The sequence below is a fragment of the Molothrus ater genome, chromosome 2 (genome assembly GCF_012460135.2).
Source record: "Molothrus ater isolate BHLD 08-10-18 breed brown headed cowbird chromosome 2, BPBGC_Mater_1.1, whole genome shotgun sequence".
Classification (NCBI taxonomy): domain Eukaryota; kingdom Metazoa; phylum Chordata; class Aves; order Passeriformes; family Icteridae; genus Molothrus; species Molothrus ater.
In genome coordinates, this window is record NC_050479.2 from 67763663 (window position 1) to 67784887 (window position 21225).

General features: G+C 39.2%; 1 protein-coding gene across 5 annotated transcripts in view; it reads left to right on the top strand.

Annotated features, from left to right (window-relative positions):
* Positions 1–21225, top strand: part of STARD13 (StAR related lipid transfer domain containing 13) — a 246078-nt gene that overhangs the window by 172594 nt on the left and 52259 nt on the right. Inside the window, exon 1 of one of the 5 annotated variants that reach the window (XM_054518485.1) lies at positions 10966–10984. The exons of the other annotated variants lie outside the window; for them this stretch is intronic. Coding sequence (XP_054374460.1) covers positions 10975–10984 — 10 coding nt within the window. The 5' untranslated portion in view covers positions 10966–10974. Of the gene's footprint in view, positions 1–10965; positions 10985–21225 lie in introns of those variants that run through there. 5 annotated transcript variants of the gene reach the window in all.

Here is a 21225-nt window from a genome sequence, read left to right on the forward strand (position 1 = left end):
GATTGGGAGTAAGGCTTGAGCTCAGGTGCTGTGGCATCAGCTTCTATCAGGTGAACAAAAGGGCTGGCTGCAGTGCTTATGGGAGCAGCAATACCTACAGGGATGAGCAGAAAGGCTGACCAGCCCCAGAATGAATCGAGGAGATTCTTCAGCTTAGGGAAAAAAGACAGTCAAATTGGATCTGACAGAATCCCACAGATTCATCTATCATGTGGAAAAACTGGACTTGGGAGGATTATGAGGCACGTAATGAAGTGGTTAGAGAGTTGGAATAAATAGACAAAAGTGCTTTTTTTGGTGTTTTTCCACTGCATTTTTGGAACACAGTGGGGTAGGATAGATGAGATTCAAAAAGGGATGAGATCCTTTCATAGAAGACCAGTGATGCAATAGTTCCATTCCAGCAGCTGGCAGGAGAAGCCCATGGGTCCCAGCTTGCTGGGAGTTGAGTAGCACACTTGGGGAACAGTTGCTGTTGGGATATGCTGCTCTTGCACACTTCCCCAGTCCGAAACCCAAGGAGTTCTTCATCAAGACTACAGCAGCAGCTCAGCTGCTCTTCAGTGTGGGCAGCAGCCAGGGGAACTCATGGGCCACCAGGACACAGGCAGCTGTTAGTAAGGAAGGAGTTGGTTTTAGCCCTGGCAACACTTCAGCTGGGATGCAGCTCTCTCCATAGAAAAATCCTAGAGAACACACCAGGATTTTGCAGCCCATTCAGACTGTATCCAGATCTGTCCATTCATTTTTCATTTCCACAGCACAGTTTCTTAAGAAGTTCTGGAAGGTGGAGAATTAGAACAATTAACAGTTTGCAGAAACTCGGGTCTGTTTTGCTGTTTTCGTGGGAACAAAGTTTGTAGTGCTGGTTTTATGGTACCACCTTGCTTTTATACTCCATGCTTTGTTAAACATGGTAATGAGCTCAGCACTGTGTAGTGCACTTAGCGCTGTGCAGAAAATAAAAGTATTTCCTGCCCACACATCAGAAGAACTGCTGCGATGGGAAAGTCTCTTTCAAGCTTAGGGCTGCTAGCCTAAACACTATGTACACTGGGCTGGTCTGTCAGAAAGCTCTGTATTGCAAATGTAAATTTATCTTTGTAAGCATGACAAGCTCCTGTTAAAAGCACAGCGCTATATAAAGCAGTTCACCGAGGCAGCAGGTTTTACCATATTCCCCCCCTGAACAGAGAGGAGTTTTGTATTACATTAATCAGCATCTAAGCCCGGAAGGTCACAATTATCTGGCCACAATTTTTCAGTATTAGTGATTTTAGTACATGATTAACTTTCATGTGTGCATCATTAAGATGAGGAATTGTTTTTGAAGTTTCAAATAGAGCAGCAGGTCTTAGCTGTAGTATTTGCCATACTTGCCCAGCCACTCTTAAAAGGGATGATTTATAGAAAATCCAGCTGTGAGTTTTCGTTTCTTCAAGAGCAGGAGGCGGGACTAGGAACAACCTAAAACCAAGCGGAGCATTGATCAGAGTAGAAATGATGTAGAGCACAGCTCCGCAGACAACAGCTAAGCATCGTGGAAGTATTAGCTGGCAGCGATAAGGAGGCGGAAGCAGAGCTCGGTGACAGAGGAGCCATCTGTCAGGAACTGGGAATCTGATTTCAGGAGAGCAGAAAATGAAGTAAAGAAGAAAGTGATTTTGGTTCAGAGGTGCAGTGAAGCCCAAGGATATCTGTGGACAGTAAGTTTCTATACTGCAACAGGGATATTTATGCAGCAGCTAATACTGTTTGAAAGGGCTTTTCATCTTTGAAAACAGACTTAAATAGCTCCTGTATTAAATAGCTTTAACTTTAAGTTTTTATTTATTTGTAAGATCTAAATAAGCTTATCTGTTTGAGGTGGTGTGTTTCAAAACTTGTAAACAAACTTTAAAACTGCTGGTGTCCCTTACTTCAGAGGGTGCTTTTTTGTTTAACAAGGTCATCTCCTATTGAGGATAAGATTTATTCGTAACCTTTCAGAAAAATATCTTAGAAGAAAAGGCTGTTTTGGCCCCAGCTGTGAGGTGAAAAAGGGTAGGCAAGAATATTTTTTCTGGAAAGGGGAAAGGAGTTCCCACCCAAATAGATCTAAACTAACTGGAACTACAGTGTATAAACACCCCGGGGCTAAATCCTACCCTCAGTTACACTGATGTAAGTCAGGTTTAAGTCTACTGTAGTTAATAAAATTACTCCTGATTTAATTAAGGATAGAATTTGGTTGCACATTTCTTAATAATGAAAAAGCCCCATGGTTCTTTCCAAAGTGCATTTTATGTTAACAGATTATTAAGGTCTTGCTTGAAAATATGTTAAAATTAATTGAAAACTCACACTTTGATGCATCTTTTGTCGTATACTTGTAGCCTTCTTTGAAATTAGCACAAAAGCCAACATGAGATATTGTAAGCAATCATATTATTTCTTGTTAGCAGGTTCTCAGATAAGGTTTGCATTGCTCATAATTTCATGCTTGTTTCACTTCAGTGGCTTATATTTGGGGTGATATGCTTTAATCCTAAAAAGGTTTGTGGAGCTTCAGCCGAGTGCAATAAGATGATATTATCTGTAGCAGAAAAGTGTCAAAGTTCTGTACAAGACCTCAGACTGTCTGATTGGGAATGAAACTGTTCTATTACAAATTGTACAGAAAAAATTACTCTTGTTGCTGTGGTTTTAGTGTACGAGTTAGAAGCAGAAGCATTGGCTGCTGACTGAGAAAAAAAAACAAAAAGTAAAACCCACTCACTATTATGGCCCAATATGGATGACAAAACACTGTAGCATGTGTGGGAAAATGGCTGCAGTCCAATGTCTGGAACCATTTATCTTCTGGTAGAGTCTGGAAGATGACTGTTTTATGTATTTTACAGAAATCCCTGCTGATTGATTTCATTTACTTAGGAGGAGGGGTCACAGTGACTGATGGCAGGGACAACTGGGGCAAAAAGTGAATTCTTTGCATTATCCTGACATCCTGTTCTGGTTGGGGTTATTGGCACCTTTTGAAGGGACCATGCTGGACATGTCTTGCTGCTGTATCTGCTACTACACGCAGCCAGAGGTTCGCTGCTTTTTTCTGGGTCTCAGCAAGCTGAGTGTTGCAAGTTGCACTTCCACTAGTGCCAGGCACATTTTGGAAATTATGATTTGCAGAGGCTTGAAGAGGAATGGACAGAAATGGGTGCAGGTCTCTGTAACCTGCCAAAAGCTTGGCTAATGGTGAGTGCTGTTACTGCAGAGGAGGAAAGACTTTGTGAAAGGTCTGGGGGAAAGTCTGTTTTCAGTGCAGAAACAGCTTGTCCCTCTTTAGCACAACAGATTAGTATGCTAGGATGATGATAATGTTTTTTTCTGATGTTTGTTGCTAAAATACCCTCAATTCCTGTCATTTTTTTTATTTATATGGAATAAAGAGCTTGCCAAGCACATTAGAAACAGCAGGGATATGCTGTACATCAGTGTTATTCATTTATCTCTGTGTTATTTTTGTGTGTGCTCTGATGGCCTGTCTGTCAAGGTGTTTGCCTTCAAATCAATTCAGCTCACATCACAGCATGACAGGCACTTGTTATATACCAGGCATGTCTACAGGCATTTGCTTTCATGTTGCAGGGAGTGAGTGCCAAGATTTTCATATGATGAAACAAAAGGGTGGGGGATATGTTTTTCAGTCAGTAAGTACACTGCTACTGTGTTAACAAAAATGGAAAGGAAAATGGATTTTTCAGTTGACAATACCACTTCATTTGATACCCTTTAGGCTCTTCACAGTGTTCTCTACTAATGATTACAATGCCAAGTCCAATGCAGAATTACATAACAAACCTGGGGAAAAGGAAAATTATTGTGTGTCCCCCATCACATCCAGTTTCCCAGACATAACCACATAGGACAGTCAAGACATTTTTCACTGAAAGAGAAAGAAAGAAAGAAAGAAAGAAAGAAAGAAAGAAAGAAAGAAAGAAAGAAAGAAAGAAAGAAAGAAAGAAAGAAAGGAAAGAAAGAAAGAAAGAAAGAAAGAAAGAAAGAAAGAAAGAAAGAAAGAAAGAAAGAAAGAAAGAAAGAAAGAAAGAAAGAAAGAAAGAAAGAAAGAAAGAAAGAAAGAAAGAAAGAAAGAAAGAAAGAAAGAAAGAAAGAAAGAAAGAAAGAAAGAAAGAAAGAATCTTGTAATGTACCCAAACTACTGAGGAAATTTCCTATATTTACCGAGTATTTTTATCAGAGCAGTAGAAGCAGTTAAGCGCTGTGCTTGAACAGTATCCTAAGGATAAACTCAGCATCACCTCTCTTCTGGACAGCATCCTGCCATGCACTATCATTCAGCCTAGTCAGCTTGTTCTTTGGTCTCACGGCTCCTCATGCCATCTTGATGTGCACTCATTTTCTGTCTCTCTATTTTGAGGATGTTCTTATGGCTATCAGACATGTTGTTTTTATTCATGTGTTGACCTCTGATTTTGATTTTCAAGTTTACAGAAATTTAGATTAGTTGTAACCTTTTCTATTTTCTTAATTTCCTTCACTTCCTTCTCAGACACTATGTGTTTTGGTTATACTCCCACAGAACAGTTCCTTGTTGGCACCCTCACAGAGGCATAGCTGCTTTTTCTCTTCATTACTTTAGTTTGAACCTTTCCTGCTTTTTGGTATATCTAACTCAAGAGAACAGTGGGTAGTGCCATGAGTTCCAGAGGAAGGTGTCACTTACCTTCCTTGGTTATGCCACTGAGTTGCCTGATGATCCAGAACAAATTTAGTGTCTCAGTTACTTTTTTTAGATCTGTCTTTATCACAGGGTTCTTGATGGGGTCTCTCTTCCTTTAGAGGAAGAGTGCTGGTAAACAACTCCACTGTAAGTCCAGTGTCTCCTTTAATCTTGAATTTGGGCAGGAGGGGAAAAGAGTGGTCTGAGCTGATGCAAGTTTGTTTTTCCATCCAATGGGACTGCATTCTCCTAGTAATTTGGAGCACGTTTGAGACTTTTAGTCCCTAATCATTCCTCTTCCATAAGGATTGGTAGGGTGGTGTGGTCAGGCTCCAGCCCTTTAGTCTGCTGCCCATGCAGTCCCTACATTTTTATTAATCAGCTCTTAAATCTCTTCATTACATGGAATCGTTTTTCATGTGGCCACCACAAAGGTGCCTTCCTGAGAGTGCAACTTCTTACAAATAAAATATCTCAGACCATATTTTAGACATGTTGCATATTATCCCATTTTTGAAACAATTTTTTTCCGTTTGTTCTTTGTAATATAGCACGTGACAAGCATGGGGCGGGTGGTAGAACTACAGCTGCCTCTTGTTTTCTTATCAGATATTGATAAAAACAGTAAATTAGATTAAACATTAAAAAAAAAAAACCCAAAAAAGAAAAAAGGAGCTCTGTAGGCTGTGGAACATTATGAAACCACCCACTGAATGTCTGCGCAAGACATACGGCAACAGCCAAGCTGTTATGTGCTAAATGAGTTCAGAGTGGGGGCCAGCTGAATGCAGTGCATAAGTGATTTACTTAGTCACTTACAACCCTAACCTAGAATCGTGATTGTTTGCTGTTCTGTAAAAAGGATGACTTTGTGTGACCCCTTAAAGCCTTCAGCATTAAGTAGCATTAAGTTGATGGCTACTTGTTTTGTACCTTCAGAGAAAAATTATGCATAAATCAAGTAGGCTTTCCTTGTAATGCAGTCATAATCCTCACAAGAAAAACTCCCACCCAAAACCAGTGATCAAACATGGTTTCTTGAACTCAGAAAGGTCACCTCATAAAAAAATATGGAGGTATAATATTCAGGCCACCCAGGCAATTTTTTTTCTTGGCTAGAACATTAATTAAGTCACTGTAAGGTTAAAATAATAATAGGGTTCTGATGTAAGCAGATAAAATATAAGGAAGCTACATTAAATTCAGTTTCCATCCACCAAACACATCTAGAAGAGATAAGCTCACTTGCTGTTTAAACATTTTGCACAGGGACAGACAGAATGGGCTGAGGTTGAGTCCTGAATGTTCCAGAGTTTATGTATTTAAATCAAGCCCTTAGCATTGTTTTTGTTCCTTAATTACTTCTGGTTTGTTGATTTATTGATGCTTTTGAAAGCAAGTAGACTCAGTAAAACAGAATCATTCTCTCTTATGTAAAATTTCCTCTTATATCTGTAGATGTTATAGACAAAAGGAAAGGACTGATGGAGGGACCTTCTGTGGAGATGGTAAAACAAGTGGTAGGTCTCTAGAAGGTGGAATTGAGCTACTGAATTGCAAATGAATTGAAGGTCTTGTGAAATCAGTAATTAGGGCTGTCTCAGTTCTTGCAATCTGCCAGTGCAGCCAACAGTTTAGGCAGGAGCCTGGGAACCAGCAATCCTGCAAAAGGGGTTGGAGGCTGGAGCATCTTCATGCAGTGTTGCTGGGAGAAGTAATGCTGAACTCACCCCTTCAGTGTGACTTGTCCCTCCCATTTGGGGGTGACTTTATGGGAAATAGGAGCACTGTGTGCTTTAGCTCTTGTAATACAGGCTTTGAGCAGGGACAAAAACTGCAAATGACAGTCCTTGGCCAGCCATGAGCACTTTTGTGCCATTGAAAAGTCACAACATAGTCTCAACTGGCTTTGTTTCAGGGAAATACTTGGAGACTGCACCTACTTCTGCTGCCCATGTCCTTGGGGCCCCCATTTCTGTACCTAAACTCCAGTTCTGCAAAGAACCTGTGCATCTTCTTTTCTAGCACAGCAGAGCATAGCATTGAGGCATTGCTCTTTCTGTGTCTCTCCTGTGTCTGTGCATCCCAGCTGGTACACCTAAAGCAGAGGATGGGCCCTCACTTGTCACAGAAGGGTTTAAAAGATTAATAGAGGCATAGAATGGTTTGGGTTGGAAAGAACCTTAGTTATCTAATTCCAAACTCCTGTTGTGGGAAGAGACACTGTCCACTAGATCAGGTTGCTCAAAGCCCCACCCAACATGGCCTTGAGCGCTGCCAGGGATGGGGCATCCACAACTTCTCTGGGCAGAAGATTTAGAATATTTGTTCAAGAGATACTTAATTTGTCACATCCCTCCACCAGTGGCTAGTGACCTGCATGAGCAGCTCTGTTGTATTAATTTGGTTTGCAAGACCATGTACACAAGATAACCAAAATTGAATGTGGTTGATAGAGGCACAATGATGTACATGTCTCTTGTGCTTCTGAGCCACTGAATTCAAAGTGTAGATTTATGTTAATATTTAGCACTTACATAGTGCATTTAATCTCCATAGGCCTGCAGAAACATGTCTAATTTATACATCTAAATTAATAGAGGTAATCACACATAGCAGTCAGTCTTTTCATCGCTTAACCCAATGAGGAATGAAGACACTATTTTGTTTGGACTATAATTGCTTACACATACCTTAAAATACCATCCCATATTCTCAGTTCTTTGTAAAAACACCATGGGTTTGCAGTTACAAGAATATTTCAGACAGCTGCATAATGAGTTAGCTTCATTTTTTAACTGAACTGAAAATTAGGAGGCAGATCTCAGTGGGATATCTCCAGAGGAATTTTTCAGTGAACTTACATACTAAATGAGCTAAACCAGTTCATTTTTAAAAATTGTTTGAAAACCATCTTTCAGAAAATATAGTCTTGAAAACCTGATACTTATAATGAGCATGCTTGCAGACCTCTAAGGCAGCAGTCAAACATCCTCGTGCTTCATATTATTTATTTATATTACACTTATATTGTCCACACAAACTTCCAGAGCAAATTCAATAGACAGCTATAATTCTGTCTTGATTATTCAGCCCTGGTTGCTATGGCATCCCAGCTGGGAAAGTACCTGCCAGTTCCAGGTGGCTGAGCACACAGGTGGATGAAACATGAGCAGTAATTTGGGAGCCATGAGGTGGTGTCCTGTGACCAGAAGGTATTGTCCATGCTTTTTGCAAAAAGGTGCAAGAAGTTGTGAACATTGCTGGGACACCTGGGCTTTATTTAGCTACAGCGAAAGAAACAGCCTGTTCCAGCAGTAAGCACATGTACTGAGAGGTTCTGGTGGTAAGCTATGAAATAATTTAATGATCTATTAAAATTAAATCCAAAATTAGAGATCAGAGGGGGCTGGCTGGGATCACCTATAGTCATGCTCAGTAACATCCCGCTCTGATTCGTTCCACTCAGATCACTGAGATTAAAATAAGGCAGCAGAGCTGAATAAGGCAGCAGAGCTGTTGAATAAGGCAGCAGAGCTGAGCTTGCAGGTGAAAAATACATACAGTGAGAATTGTAAGACCTTTGAAAAGAAAATCCTTTCTTATTTAGTCTTTGTACTCAGATCTTGCCCCTTAAAGTCTGCATAATATATTACAGATAGGATCTACAAATTCAATTTTTTAAAGTCTAAACTATGTTCAGGATCAATATTCAAATGCTTTGATTGAGTTTTAACTCCCATCCAATTGTCACTGTTTTAAATCACTTTTATAGCAAAAATAAATTTTCACTGAAAGCAGTTTTTTTGCAACATTTCTTTTTCCAGTTAAAAAAATAAAGAACAAGAACAAAGACTACCAAACAAAATGCAACTTGTCTAAGATCTCATAAAAGCTCTTACACAAGAATCTATCAAGCCTGGGAAAATATGTGTTCTTTTGTAAAAACATATTTTTCCTTGAAGTCATTGCTAGATTACAAAAGTTCACAAAACATATTGGTATGTGTATGTGTTTATGTAAGACAGACCTCTGTATTTCACTTTCTCATGTCATTGTTGCCTTGACAACTGTATTTTATTGATTAGTAGAATGTATGTAATTTGGTTCAGAGCTGCATCATCTTACAAGGTCATTTTTCTTTGTGAGAAGTTGTTTCATTTTCTTATTCTCTGACTAAAATTATTTTTCTGATATGAGAAATAATGTTCTTTTGATCCTTTTGGGGGTGTTTCTCAGGCTGTACTCAAAACCCAACAGAATTTGACATATGCAAGCTGATAAAGTCATTAAATACATTTCTACTGATACATGCATTTCTTACTTGACTTCTTTTGCTGCATATGTTAACCTAGTATCTAATCTGTAACTTCACTTGTAACCAACTGAGACTCTATCCATGCAATTCCAGCTATTACATACCTTCACGGTGCTTCAGAACCTTCTGAAGTTCCAAGTAGTAACACTTCTCAGGATCTCTTTGAACTAGATATTAATATAGCATTTATTTGACACTTAGATAAGCTGTGATATGAAAAGCTTCCCCCAAAGAGTAAATAGTACTGAGAATAGCTCCTGAAATTGAACTCTTACACCCTTATTCTACCCGTTGTGGGCTTGTCAGACCTGTGGGTTAGTTCCTGACAGAGGACTGTATCATTTAGCAAACCAGTTGTCCCATTGCAAATCCTATTTCTGTGAGTGCTGGTCAGGTTTATGAGAAGTTTTGGTCCTGACCTGAAGAATTTTCCTTTTCACACAAACTGAGCTGGGGAGAGGGTGGAAGGAGTAGGCGGGATGCTGTGTCTGGGTTCAGATGGTGCCATGGACTGATTATGTGCACAGCTGGAGGATTCACAAATCTGGGTTTGCCAGATCTCCTCCTGCTTTGGTTTTGCTCTTTCCCTCTGTGTTTATTTGTCTCATGGTTTATGAGTATTACAGGAGCCAAGAGCAGTCAGGGTGTGCAGCTTCCTGGATGAAATCAGACAGGGGCGCAACAAGAAAAAATAGGCCAAGGAGAAGGAGGGTACAAATAATGGATGGGAAACTAATGAAGGTCAGCCAGATGTTGATGTAAAAGCTGTCCCTTTTTTATGTACAACTGAAAGCATAGCCATCCCTACAGTCCTAATATTAACAATTTACAAATTACAGCAGTGATTGTATTTAGATGTCATACAGAAGGTAAATGATGGGAATGAGTTGTCAACATACATAAGAAAACAAGTCTGAAAATCTCTAGCACTTTCTTTAAATATAATAGTTCCTGACAATTAAATATCCCATTGGTTGTTATCTAAATATTTATCTTCAGTGAAATTACAAGAAATCCACAGTCAGAGAAAACCCACGCTCGTCTGTTCTCTGTTGTAAAAATTAAATTATGTTCTATATTTGAAAAAGCACTTGGTTCCTGGGTCTATTCTGTTGTATTTTTCTGGGTAATTTTGAAAAAAAGGAAGAGAAAATTGTCCCTGCTTGCCATTGATGGCAAGCAGGGACAAAGGCACTGTTACTAGATTGCAGTTTTGGAGGTTGTTTACCATGCTAAGTCAGAGACCATAATGTAAAATAATGTTTTTAATCTTTTGGATTAAAACATTCAGCAACAGGTCTTCCTAGCAACAATGCCCCACCTAACAGAGAGCCTCATTTTCTTGCAAGGATCCTGCAGTCTTACATGGATTTTTTAGGTCAGTCGTTGGCAGCAACAACACTAATTCATTCCAGATGAAAGTCAGGCCCACTATAATTAGCAATACTATGGTATTTGTCTGAAAAATCAAGAAACAGTGGCATTTGCTAGAGAGACTATGTGTCTTGTGGGAAATCCACTTCATTTAATTCAAGATTTAGGTACCTGGGGTTAAGCAGATGGTCCAGTAAATTTGTCACAACTGCTTGTACAGTCTAAGGAGAGCAGCAGTTGCTTACTGAATATCTGAGGAGAAAGATCTGTTCCCCCTCTCCATCTATCCATCCACCCACCCAAGGATGATTCAGTCTGCCTCATCCAAGTAAATACCTCTTCCACTGGGGTTATAGAGGAACAATAGGAAATAAATGCTGGCAGCTCCATGCAGTTGGGTTTTACTCATTTGAAGATGAATGTGACTTATCTTCCTCTTGCATAATAGCCCAAGAATCAGAGCACTCCCCTCAGAGAGAGGCAGTCCTGGGCTCTACTTGTTCTGAGTGTGTTGAGCTCGCATCTCCTACATTTAACTCAAGAGATAAATTCCTCCCTTCATAGGATGACCATCCGTAAGTCTCCACACTTTTGGTTTTTTATCCTTTCCTTTTCTGCCTGTCTGTGAGGACTGTAAGCTCTGTAGGGCACCAGCTAGTTTCTCATTAAACATTTGAGCATCACTGACTCTTGCAAGGTTCTGATTTTGGCTTTGTAGTGAAATATAAATGATGACAGCAGTTGTGCAGTTTTGTCTCTTCACACCACAAAAATGCTGAGGAAAAGCTTTGTTCTTGTGAATGCATTACATATTTTTGGCTGGTATGGATAAAATTTGGGCTTTGTACAGCCTTTCATTGTGAAACGGTTTGTGAAACAGTGGATGGGTCTGCAGAGATGTTGGATTTGATGTGTATTTGGGGAATTGCTGGTTGCTTGATGGTTTGATATGGCCATGCTTATGTCCTCATTTTTGTTGTCTCTTCTAGAGACATTCATGCTGGAGCTTGGTAGATCTGTAGGACTGGGAAATACGATGCTCCAAGGCCCTTTCTTGCAGATTACTTTTAGGAGATTTTTTGGACCTAGGCAAGTATACATGTGTCTGAGGGCAGGGGTAGTCTGCAGAGGTCCTACTCAGTGTCACAGCCCCTCACTGCCTTTTTCTCTTGGAATTTCTAAAGAAAGCAGTGGGAGGGCAGGACAGATGGGACTGCGAGCAGTGTGAGGACATTGTGCTGTGGGGACATTATGTGGTCACTCCTGCAACACTGGCGAAGAATGCAGCAGTGATGTGTTCCTCTCATGAGTCATCCTGGAGCTGCCAAAAATTGGAACAGCCCATTACCCAGGAATGACTAGTGGTTGACCTTTATTTCCATCTTAGACATTATTGTAAAATTGAGTGAAATTAATTTCTGCTTTCTGAGCTCTGACATCAGTGCAGCCTGGTTTCCTACGAATTTGGATTCCTTTCCCACACCTCACTGAAAACAAGTCCTTCCCCCCCTCCATGTCACTTCCCAGATCTCTCTCCCATCCCTTAAATGTTTGCAAGAGAAGTGGTACAGACACTGATACTGCTGCAGAATGTTGTGTACTCTGCAGCCAACTGTCTGCTGCCTCTCAGCATGCACAGTGGGTCACCCCACAAATGCCTTTCCCTTACTGGAGTGCTAATTTTTATACTTCCCTCTGCCTAACACCAGCTTTTCTAAAATGTAATATCTTTGAGACATGGCTCCTCCTGTCAGATTTGACTGAAACTGGCCAGTAAATTCTGAAATTGTTTTGGGAGGCAGGAGAGTGTCCCAGACAGACAGATGGTATGAATATTATTTCTTTAAGAAGCACTTGTACAAATGTACTGTAATGCATGCAGAAATTAAAAGACTTACAAAGAAATTAGTGGGTGAAGCTCTGTGAGTTGTGTTGTGAAGGAAGACATAAAAGGAATATATTTTTAGGTTTCCTGTGAATGTTTTTAATTATTATAGTGAAAAATTGTTGAGCAATTCAACAATTGAGTTGCTTCTCCATCAGGAGGAAAATGTGGGACTCACCCTACCTGTTCATCCCTAATGTGTTTCATCCCAGGCAGTGATGAATTTGGTCTGAATTTATCAAGCATAGTAAACACCTGCACACCTGTTAACTTTCTATTAGTACATGGCACCTATGAAGTGACAGTTGTTTTGGTCATCTACTACTTTGCAACCTTTAAAAGTGGCAAACTATTAAAAGTGTTATCAATTCCATGTGCTCATTTTAGTAAATAACATTTAAGAGATAGCTATAGTCAGATTTGGAAGTCCGGAGACTGCTTTTTAGAAAAAGATTCTGGCTATGGTTAGGACATAAAATTTTAGTTAGTGGCTAGTGCAGGTTTTTCCAGTAGAAAATTACTTGAGGAGGTATGTGGCAGAATGGATCTAAAAAACTTACTTTTTTTTTTGTATTTATGGATTAAACAATTAATAAATAAATATTAAAGAAATAAATGTAAAACCCCACAGTAAAGCTATTTATTATATTTCAGTTAGGGATCTTCCATCTTAACATTCCTGGGGTCTCATTTGTGATGCTGTCATTTCTCATTTTTTCATCTCCTGAAAGCACTATTTGCCTTAGGGGTATGGTATCATTGTGATAAAAATGAGCTGGTGCTACTGGTCTCATGGTTAATTGCTGTCCTTCAAGCAGCTCCCTTAGCATTCAGCCCTTCAGGCTACTTTGAAAGGGGCTTTACATTTACCACAGATGCCCTGATGGCTTCCAAAATGATGGAGGAAAGCATTTTGCCCTTTTCATTTTGAGGCATGATAAAGTCTTGGCGACTTTTGAGGCCAACTGCCAGATGTGATTAAAAATTAATGAAACAGAACAATTGCACCTCATCCCCTTGACAGACACTCAAGTAAGTGCTTTTTCTAAGACTACTTTTCTAAATTTTTTTTCCATCTCTATTTTTCTCTCATCTGACCACAATGACATCTTCCTTAGCATTAAAAATGGAAAACAATAGTAGAGGATATTTGAGGATTTTTTTCATACAGTTCCCTGCAAGTTCTGTTTGGATTTTGTTCATCACACATAGGATGAACTATCAAGACAGACTGTAAACTGAAACATGAAACTGAGGTATAAGTGAGGAAGGAGATCTGCTGCTGTTTAGTGCTACAGAGGGTGTCTTTGGTAAAGCTCACATTCAGTGTGTGCAAGTTGAAACATTTTCAAAAAAATAATCTGTTTTTTTTTTTTTTGGGATAAGCCTACACTGCCTTCCTTCAAAGCCTGTCTGTATTGGAACAGAGACTAAATATCATCTTTTCTGTGTTCTACTACCTCAGCCTTCAAATATTCTAAAAGAAAGGAAGTAGAAAAAAGTGGGGAGGAGAGCGGTCTCTGCATTGATGCTTTGGAAGGTTATTGGGGAATATCAGTGCTCAGGCCCTGAGATTGAAGAAGAGCAATAATTTGACAAAAAATAATTAACTAATACTAATTAATGCTTCTTTGCTACTTTACATGTGCTGCAGATTGCAGACACCAGCTAAATGTAGAGACTTGGTTATACATAGAGAGATTTTGTTCTTTGAATTCTGTCAATTTTTTCAAAGAGCTATAAATAAGAAAGTATATATTTGACTGACTATCTTTTTTTGCCAAAGCAGAGAAACTCAGGCATCATTGTCTGTGAACTATTCACAAGGTTTTAAATGCAAAATATTTTAGGGCTAAATGCTGATATTTTTACTGATACTAAACAAGAATGTACTCTTCATGTTATTTATTAGTAGTGAGAGTGTCTAGTGTTTGATAAAAATATTTATTCTGAAATATTGTTTTGGAGAGGCATTTATCACTAAGATTATAATTTAGGGATTTTTTTTTTTTATTTGGAAGAACATACTCCTGGCTGGTCAGACACACTTTTTGTCCATTGTGCCCTGTGAGGGATAACCATGGGCTATTTAGAAGACAGTGTTTGCCTGACACAAATATTGCTCCCTTGAGAGCAGACTTTCATGATAATTCATCACATTATCATGGCATAAGTACGCACAGTTACTCAGAGTCATTGCAGTTACGTAGTTCCCCCCAACAGGATACTGTTAAATAAACAATGTTATTTGAGGAATTGGCAATTCCCTCTTCCGTGCTTCACCCAAAGTATATTCTTAGCTTTTCATTCACTGGTATTTTTGCTTTCCTGGAACCCGCTCTTCTGCCTTCTGAAACTCACAGTTGTGCAGACCCCTGATCCAAACAGCTCTGTGATAGTTTGTTGAGATCTGCACTTTTGTATTCATCAGACAAAGTGAGGGTTAACCAGTCTGAGCACTGCAGGTGAGGTTATCATCCAGCAGCCCTTACACACCATGGAAAGCAGCATTGCATGAAATGGCACCATTTCTGTGAGCAGGGATTCAAATGGTGCTGAGATGCCAGCATGGCAGGAATTTAAGATACTGCTTGCAAGAAAAGAAGAAAAGTTTATGGGGTTTCTGCTACAGGTGTGGCAATCCAGAGGTAGTTAAGTGCAAGGTCTGGAAAAGTAAGCACTGCCTTCCAGGCACACACTGCTCAAGTTAATGTCTCCTCCTGAGAACAGAGCTGGAACTGTATCATCAAAACATCAACTTCAGCAAAGAGCTGTAAATTTGCCACCTAGCTGGTTTGAGACCAAAGCAACCTGTTTAGTCAGGTGTATCTCAGAAATTGTCCTGAATCCAGGATTCCTCTAAGGAAGAGTAAATATTAGTCCTGCAGGTTTTGACAGAGAGTGGATTAGATGAACTTTCACTCTCCCCTTTGGCCTTATTTTCCATGGTTTATTTCATCTTCTTAGATGAAGTCTTTTTAAAATAAAATTTAGCATGGCCATCCTTGGGAAGAGAAAAAGCCAACTCTCTTTATTGTTTTTCAAACTGGTCATTCTACAGGATGTGGCTGCAGTTATTATCAGTCCCAGTACATGAGTCAGATGGTGGCATTATCAAGTTATTCCTTACTCTGTGTTTGCATAAGATCCAGTGAAGAAAATGTGACTGCCCTCACAGGCAGTGGAGTTCAATATTTTCCTAAATTCAGTGACAGAGCACATGAAGGAATGAAATTTGACAGAGACTCACTGAAGTATCCTGAGCATTAGTGGGATAGCTGTGAAAACTAAGACAGTAAAAAACACAGTTGGAGAGCCAGAAGGAAAAGATACTTGTGAAAATAAAACCAAAAAGGAGCCCAGCAGTAAGGAATTCTTTATTTTGTTGAAAATACAGGAGAGATGAAGAATGAGGGGTTCTTTTTCAGATCTGCTTCTTACATAAATATTACAATGCATGCCTTATGGCACAATCCAGCAAAGCAAGCATGGAAATAAATGTTAGACACATTTAGGTGCAGTGATTTCAATGACAAAAATCTGTTGAAAATTTTCATCAGAAGAACAAGCTTATTCCTTAAGACAGTGTGAAACTGCACAGTTGCACCCCTTACAACAGGAGTTTAAATTTATCTTTTCCTCAGAAGAAAATTACTTTACATATATCCTTTGATTGTAATCTAGGTTACAGGAATATACTGCTGTAAAAATATAGCATTACTGGAATTTTCCAAGTCTCAAAATAATTTAGTGTCCAAATACATACTTTATCTGATTTATGGCTTCACAGCCATGTCTAAGCCAGTGGTGCCAAATAAAATTTTCTTTAATGTGATATGTATGCAGTTCTTTTTAAGGTATTTGGAATGATGTCTAACATTTAAATTAAGCAAAAGTTTCCTTCTAAAAATATTCAGCTATAGTTGCATTTTTAATGTGCAATTTCATCTTTTACATTTTTAAAGTGTAACTTCATTTTATACAATATCAGTGCTCAAACATATCTATAATATGCTTAACAAAATCAAGGACCCAGTACATGCAAAAAACATGAAGTCATGTCCTACAAGGGCAGGTTTTTTTCCTTCATATCATTGTGAAAGTAGTTTTCTGTACTTCAATAATTTACCAATTCCATTCAATGAATATCTCTCAAGTAGGCAATCAGACAAAAAAAAAAAAGAGTGAATTTGCCCTCAGCTTCCCATATATGAGCAGGTTCCTGACACCTATGTAGAAATGTGTAATTGAAATAACATTTGCATAAATTCCATTTAGTAAGGATGCATTAGCTGATGCCAGTGAGTGTGAGGACACTTAATCAAACAGTAAATAGCAATGCATGTCTAAGCATTGATCAGTTAATGCAGACATCGTCAGAAGAATTAAATAGATCATGATGTCCTTCTGTTCTTTCTCTTTATTTAGTGTAATATGCTGTTGCTTTCTAAATTTCCTCAGGGTCTTTAATAAAGAAAGATCTTTTCACTTAATTTTGACAGCTGTGTAATTGGGGTGTTAAATCATCCTCTGGATGTAATCAAAATGATTCTACTATGTAACAATTCTCTGGGTTTTCTACTTAGTTTAGAGCAGAAGCAAGAGATTTTGGTAATTGCAGTCTCTTGTATTACCTTAAAAGTCAAGCATTGATCATTATAATACAACAGTTATAGTGTAGAAAATCTCCAGGTCACTTGTAAATAAATGTAATTCAAAATCCAGAATAACCACTGTGGTAGATATAATTTCAGTGTAGGAAAATCTGATCCACAAAGACAGTTTAACAGAATAATAGGATTTGGTTTGCCAGAATCAAATCACAGACCAGCATCAGAATCTGGAAAAAAAAATCACTAAATCTGACACTCAATCATGATTTTAGATACATAAAATGCATCAAATAACTACCTGAACTCTAGACTCTGTTTATAAAAAGTGACAGGATCTGTGCACCAGCACTGTCCATGCTTATATGGGAAGGTGATAGCAGTGACTGTAAAACTGAGGCTTTGTTCACAAGGTGCCCCATGCAGAGGTGGGATCCAAGAGGGAAACCTCAGACTGGGATCTCACCACCTCCTGCCCTTCCCTGTCTGCTGATCAGCCTCTTGGCCTTAACCCCACAAGTTCCAATTGACATATTTGTTCTGGTTTCAGGTATTTCTGCTTGAAGGCAGTGGAGTTTCCTTTATCCTAGGAAATTCTGAGAAAAGGGCTGTGATCCCAACACCTTTACAGTTTCGGCCTTTGGTCAAATGCTATGGTCACTAGTGTACTCATCAACTGAATCAGATTTCCTGGATTTATTCTAAGAAACAACAGTAGGGCAAGACTCCAACCTAAAATCATACGCTAAGCAGGAGGGATTTCAGCTAATGTTACCCCTTGGAGTTATGCCGAACTGCTAATTCAAGTGCTCAGTGCATGGTAAAGTTCCTGTAGACTCTGCAGAAGAGCAGCTCAGCTTAGAAGTGATGCAGAGAGGTACATGGAAGTTCAGCCAAGCCAGGTGGCTTGTGGACACTGCAGCATCCTCCTGGAAATGACCTGCCTATGCTCTCTGAGAACATTTTTCCTGCAAACAAGCTATATGCTAATTTCTTGATACACCCTCAATTTCCACTGTATAATAGCACTAATGACCTTGACAGAAAGCATTTCCTAGCGATTAATAACCATTTGAGATTTAATGACCTGAGGCTGTGCCGCAGGCCATCAACTCCTTCAAGCTGCTCATTAAATTCTTTGGGTACACAGTCTGCTTCAATCACTCCTGCTTAAGCATTTGCTCAGTGTCACCTACTAACAATATTCTCCCTGAGGTATTTCCTCTTCAGAGGCCCTGGAAATGTGTTTGTCCCTAAGACTTTTGGGAAAATAACTCATCATTAATTTTTTAGGTGATTTCTGTTTCAAGTCAGAACATTTACTCAGGCTGTCACTGAGCTCTTGGTGTGAGGAACTCAGTAAAGTGAGACAGTTAAATTCATAAATTGCACCTTGAAATATAAACTCTTTGTTCTAGTTGCTTACAATCTCATAATATAAATCAAGAGCCAGTAGCCTCCAGCATCCAAACACTGGTGGTTCAGCCAAAGGTAGCTTATTTGAGAAGTGATTTTGGACAGGCTACCACTTTCTAGCAAAGACTGGCTTCATACTAGCTCTAAAAGACACTCCAAATTCAGATCTGTGCAGAATGAACAATAGAGAGCAATGCTGCTTATTGGAGGGGAAATGCTCCAACAAGCCAATTTCTCACAGATGAAATCATAAGTCAAAGATGGTGTATTGTCCCATGTTATGGTACATACTTGTGAAGGGTGAACTTGTTTTTCTGTTGAAGATTTTTCATTTAAGGGAACATTCTTCCCATATTCAGATGGCACCAAGCACAATTGGATCTTAGTTAGATCTGCTGCTGTGGTGTTACATCGTGTTCCCTGTTTATTTGTGTAAGAGTGCGGCGCAGCATGCCAAATAGGCATGGCACAAACAAATTGCTATTTCTTCCCAGAGTTTCAAAACTGAGAGAGAAGAAAATGCTTGGGGAAGAAGGCAATCAGCAACAGTTGTGGGAAGCTGATACAGGAAGCATGGTGCAGAGTGATGTGTCTACAAATCAGTTATATTGTCTTCACATCAATTACAAGAATCTTCTACTGAGGCTCTGCCAGGATCACATTCTCACATTAGTCCCTGTTGTGCACTGAGCAATCAGTTCCCTTGTTATGTCTGGGGAGAACTAGGAACAGGGCTCTTAGGGAGCTGGAAAGTGAAGATGCCTACCCCTCTGTCTGGGAAGACCTGCCCTCAACCTGATTTTAACTTGGAACCAGCTCTGTACTTTGAGCTAACATCTTTGTCCAGAGGCTGCCCACATATTTAGGGAAAGAAAAGCATTTGCTGGCAAAGTCTAAAAGTTTAAAGTGCTGGGAGTTGTTTATAACCTTCAGATACTTCATCTTATAAAACAATTAAGAAAACCTGGATACCAAGAATGTATAGTATCAACTGCAACAGGGGAATCTTGATAATAGGAGCTTAATTCTAGTGAGATATACATATAACACATGTATATATACATATATGTGGAATATATGCATAGAGATATATATGGAATCCAGCAGGTGAATTGTTCATCAATGAGGCATTGTGATGATTAGGGGGTGAACAACATAAGTACTTACTTGGTTGTTTATGTTTCAGATTAGTGGATTTTGAGGTCAGGTAGCTAATCCCATGATATGCTTTCTGTGGGAAATACATGCTGTTTGTGGAAAACACGGAGAACCTACACAGGAATGTTCCTACACAAATCTCAAATCCCATTGCAAACATGGATACAAATCACTACACCACCACTTCAAATGGTGAATATCAGGTGCAAATAAGTGAAATTAGGGACCTCAAGTCACACCATAAATTAGTGGGATGTGTCTCAAAGAAGAATCTCACTGGAAATGTCTTTAGCTTTATCTGTCTATATGTCCTGTATTGTCTGTGTAGACCATAGAGAAGAATGAGCTCCTTCTGTGCACAAGCCATTTTACCTCTTTCAAACAATAAGATAAGAGAAATATTTTAAAGGGAAGTACCTCCTTCTCTCCCTAGCCTTCAATAGCACTTAGGATTAATAGTTCCAATGCAGTTGCAGATAGGTGAGATGATATCCATTCTTTATCTCCAAAAATCCTCATGAATGTTAATAAGCATGATGGAAGGCAGGTCATCTAAATATTGAAGTTCTGACATGTCCTATTGAAGGCTGTTTTATAAAACCAGCCCCTCTTCTGAGACCATTACTGTGTGGAACATGTGGGTGTGCTACTGAGCCAGCTCTGCTTCTTCTGGCTGCTGTTGGTTTGGAACAAGCATGCCGCCTCATTCCCATGTAGATTTTAGGTGTAGGAATACAGCTCTGGTTGGAATTTCCTCTCTGAAGTCTATTGAGAATTCAAATGAGAGCCAGATGAGTTTTTTCCTGTTCATTTAGAAGAAAAATGCTAAACATCATGAGAAACTTTAAAACTCCAACACTCCCTGAAAGTCCTCACCACAATAACATTTTCCTGAAAAAGTGCTTTCCAGTGGGATTTGAGCTTGCAGGTGATAAGCGTTCATTATGTTTTTCTACCCCCAATGAGGATAGGCCACATTGGTAAACAATGAATGAAGGAAATTCTTTGAAATACATCTAAGAAATAGGAGCTTTGTAGTCTCAGTTTTGAGGCTACTTTTAGCACCCTCAGACTGGCTTTGGCTTGGAGTTATGGAAAGATTAATGAAAGCCCCAGCTCTCTTCCCAAAATCAGCATCAGCCAATGGAGCATCACAATTATAATTTTCAACTTCTGCCACTGTTGCCTTCCCTGCACATCCTCCAGTGCAGGTAAAGCAGTGGCTTCCAAGCTGATTTGTTTGGGTTATTGTTTGTCCTTAAAGATGAAGCTGTACCAGAAAATACAGAACTGTAATTTTCAGTACATCAATGATATTCCTTAGCTATAAGTAAGCTTTCAAGAGCCTAATGCCATGGCCACAGAATACTGTGGGCAATGGGTTTCTAACTACCATTACAGTGTGAAAAACCACTGCAAAAGGCAAAGCATCAGGAAAAACATCATGAGAAACTTTAAAACACCAACACTCCCTGCCAAACATAGCCCATCTCCTAAATCAAAATACCTTTATCATGTCTTCAGTTTCAACCAATGGTTTCAGAGCAACATGTGGACTCTAAGGTGGTTATTTGCTGTCTTTAAGTGCCATTTTGCTGAGATTTCATATTCAAATTTTGTCTTCTCCTTTCAAACATTGAACGGGGCATTTTTTTATGGTAAAAACTGTAGGAGAGTCCGTCTTTCGTAGGCAGCTGTCTGCTTTCTGCTTCTGTTTCTGTCTGGAGAATAACTTATCTCATCATAC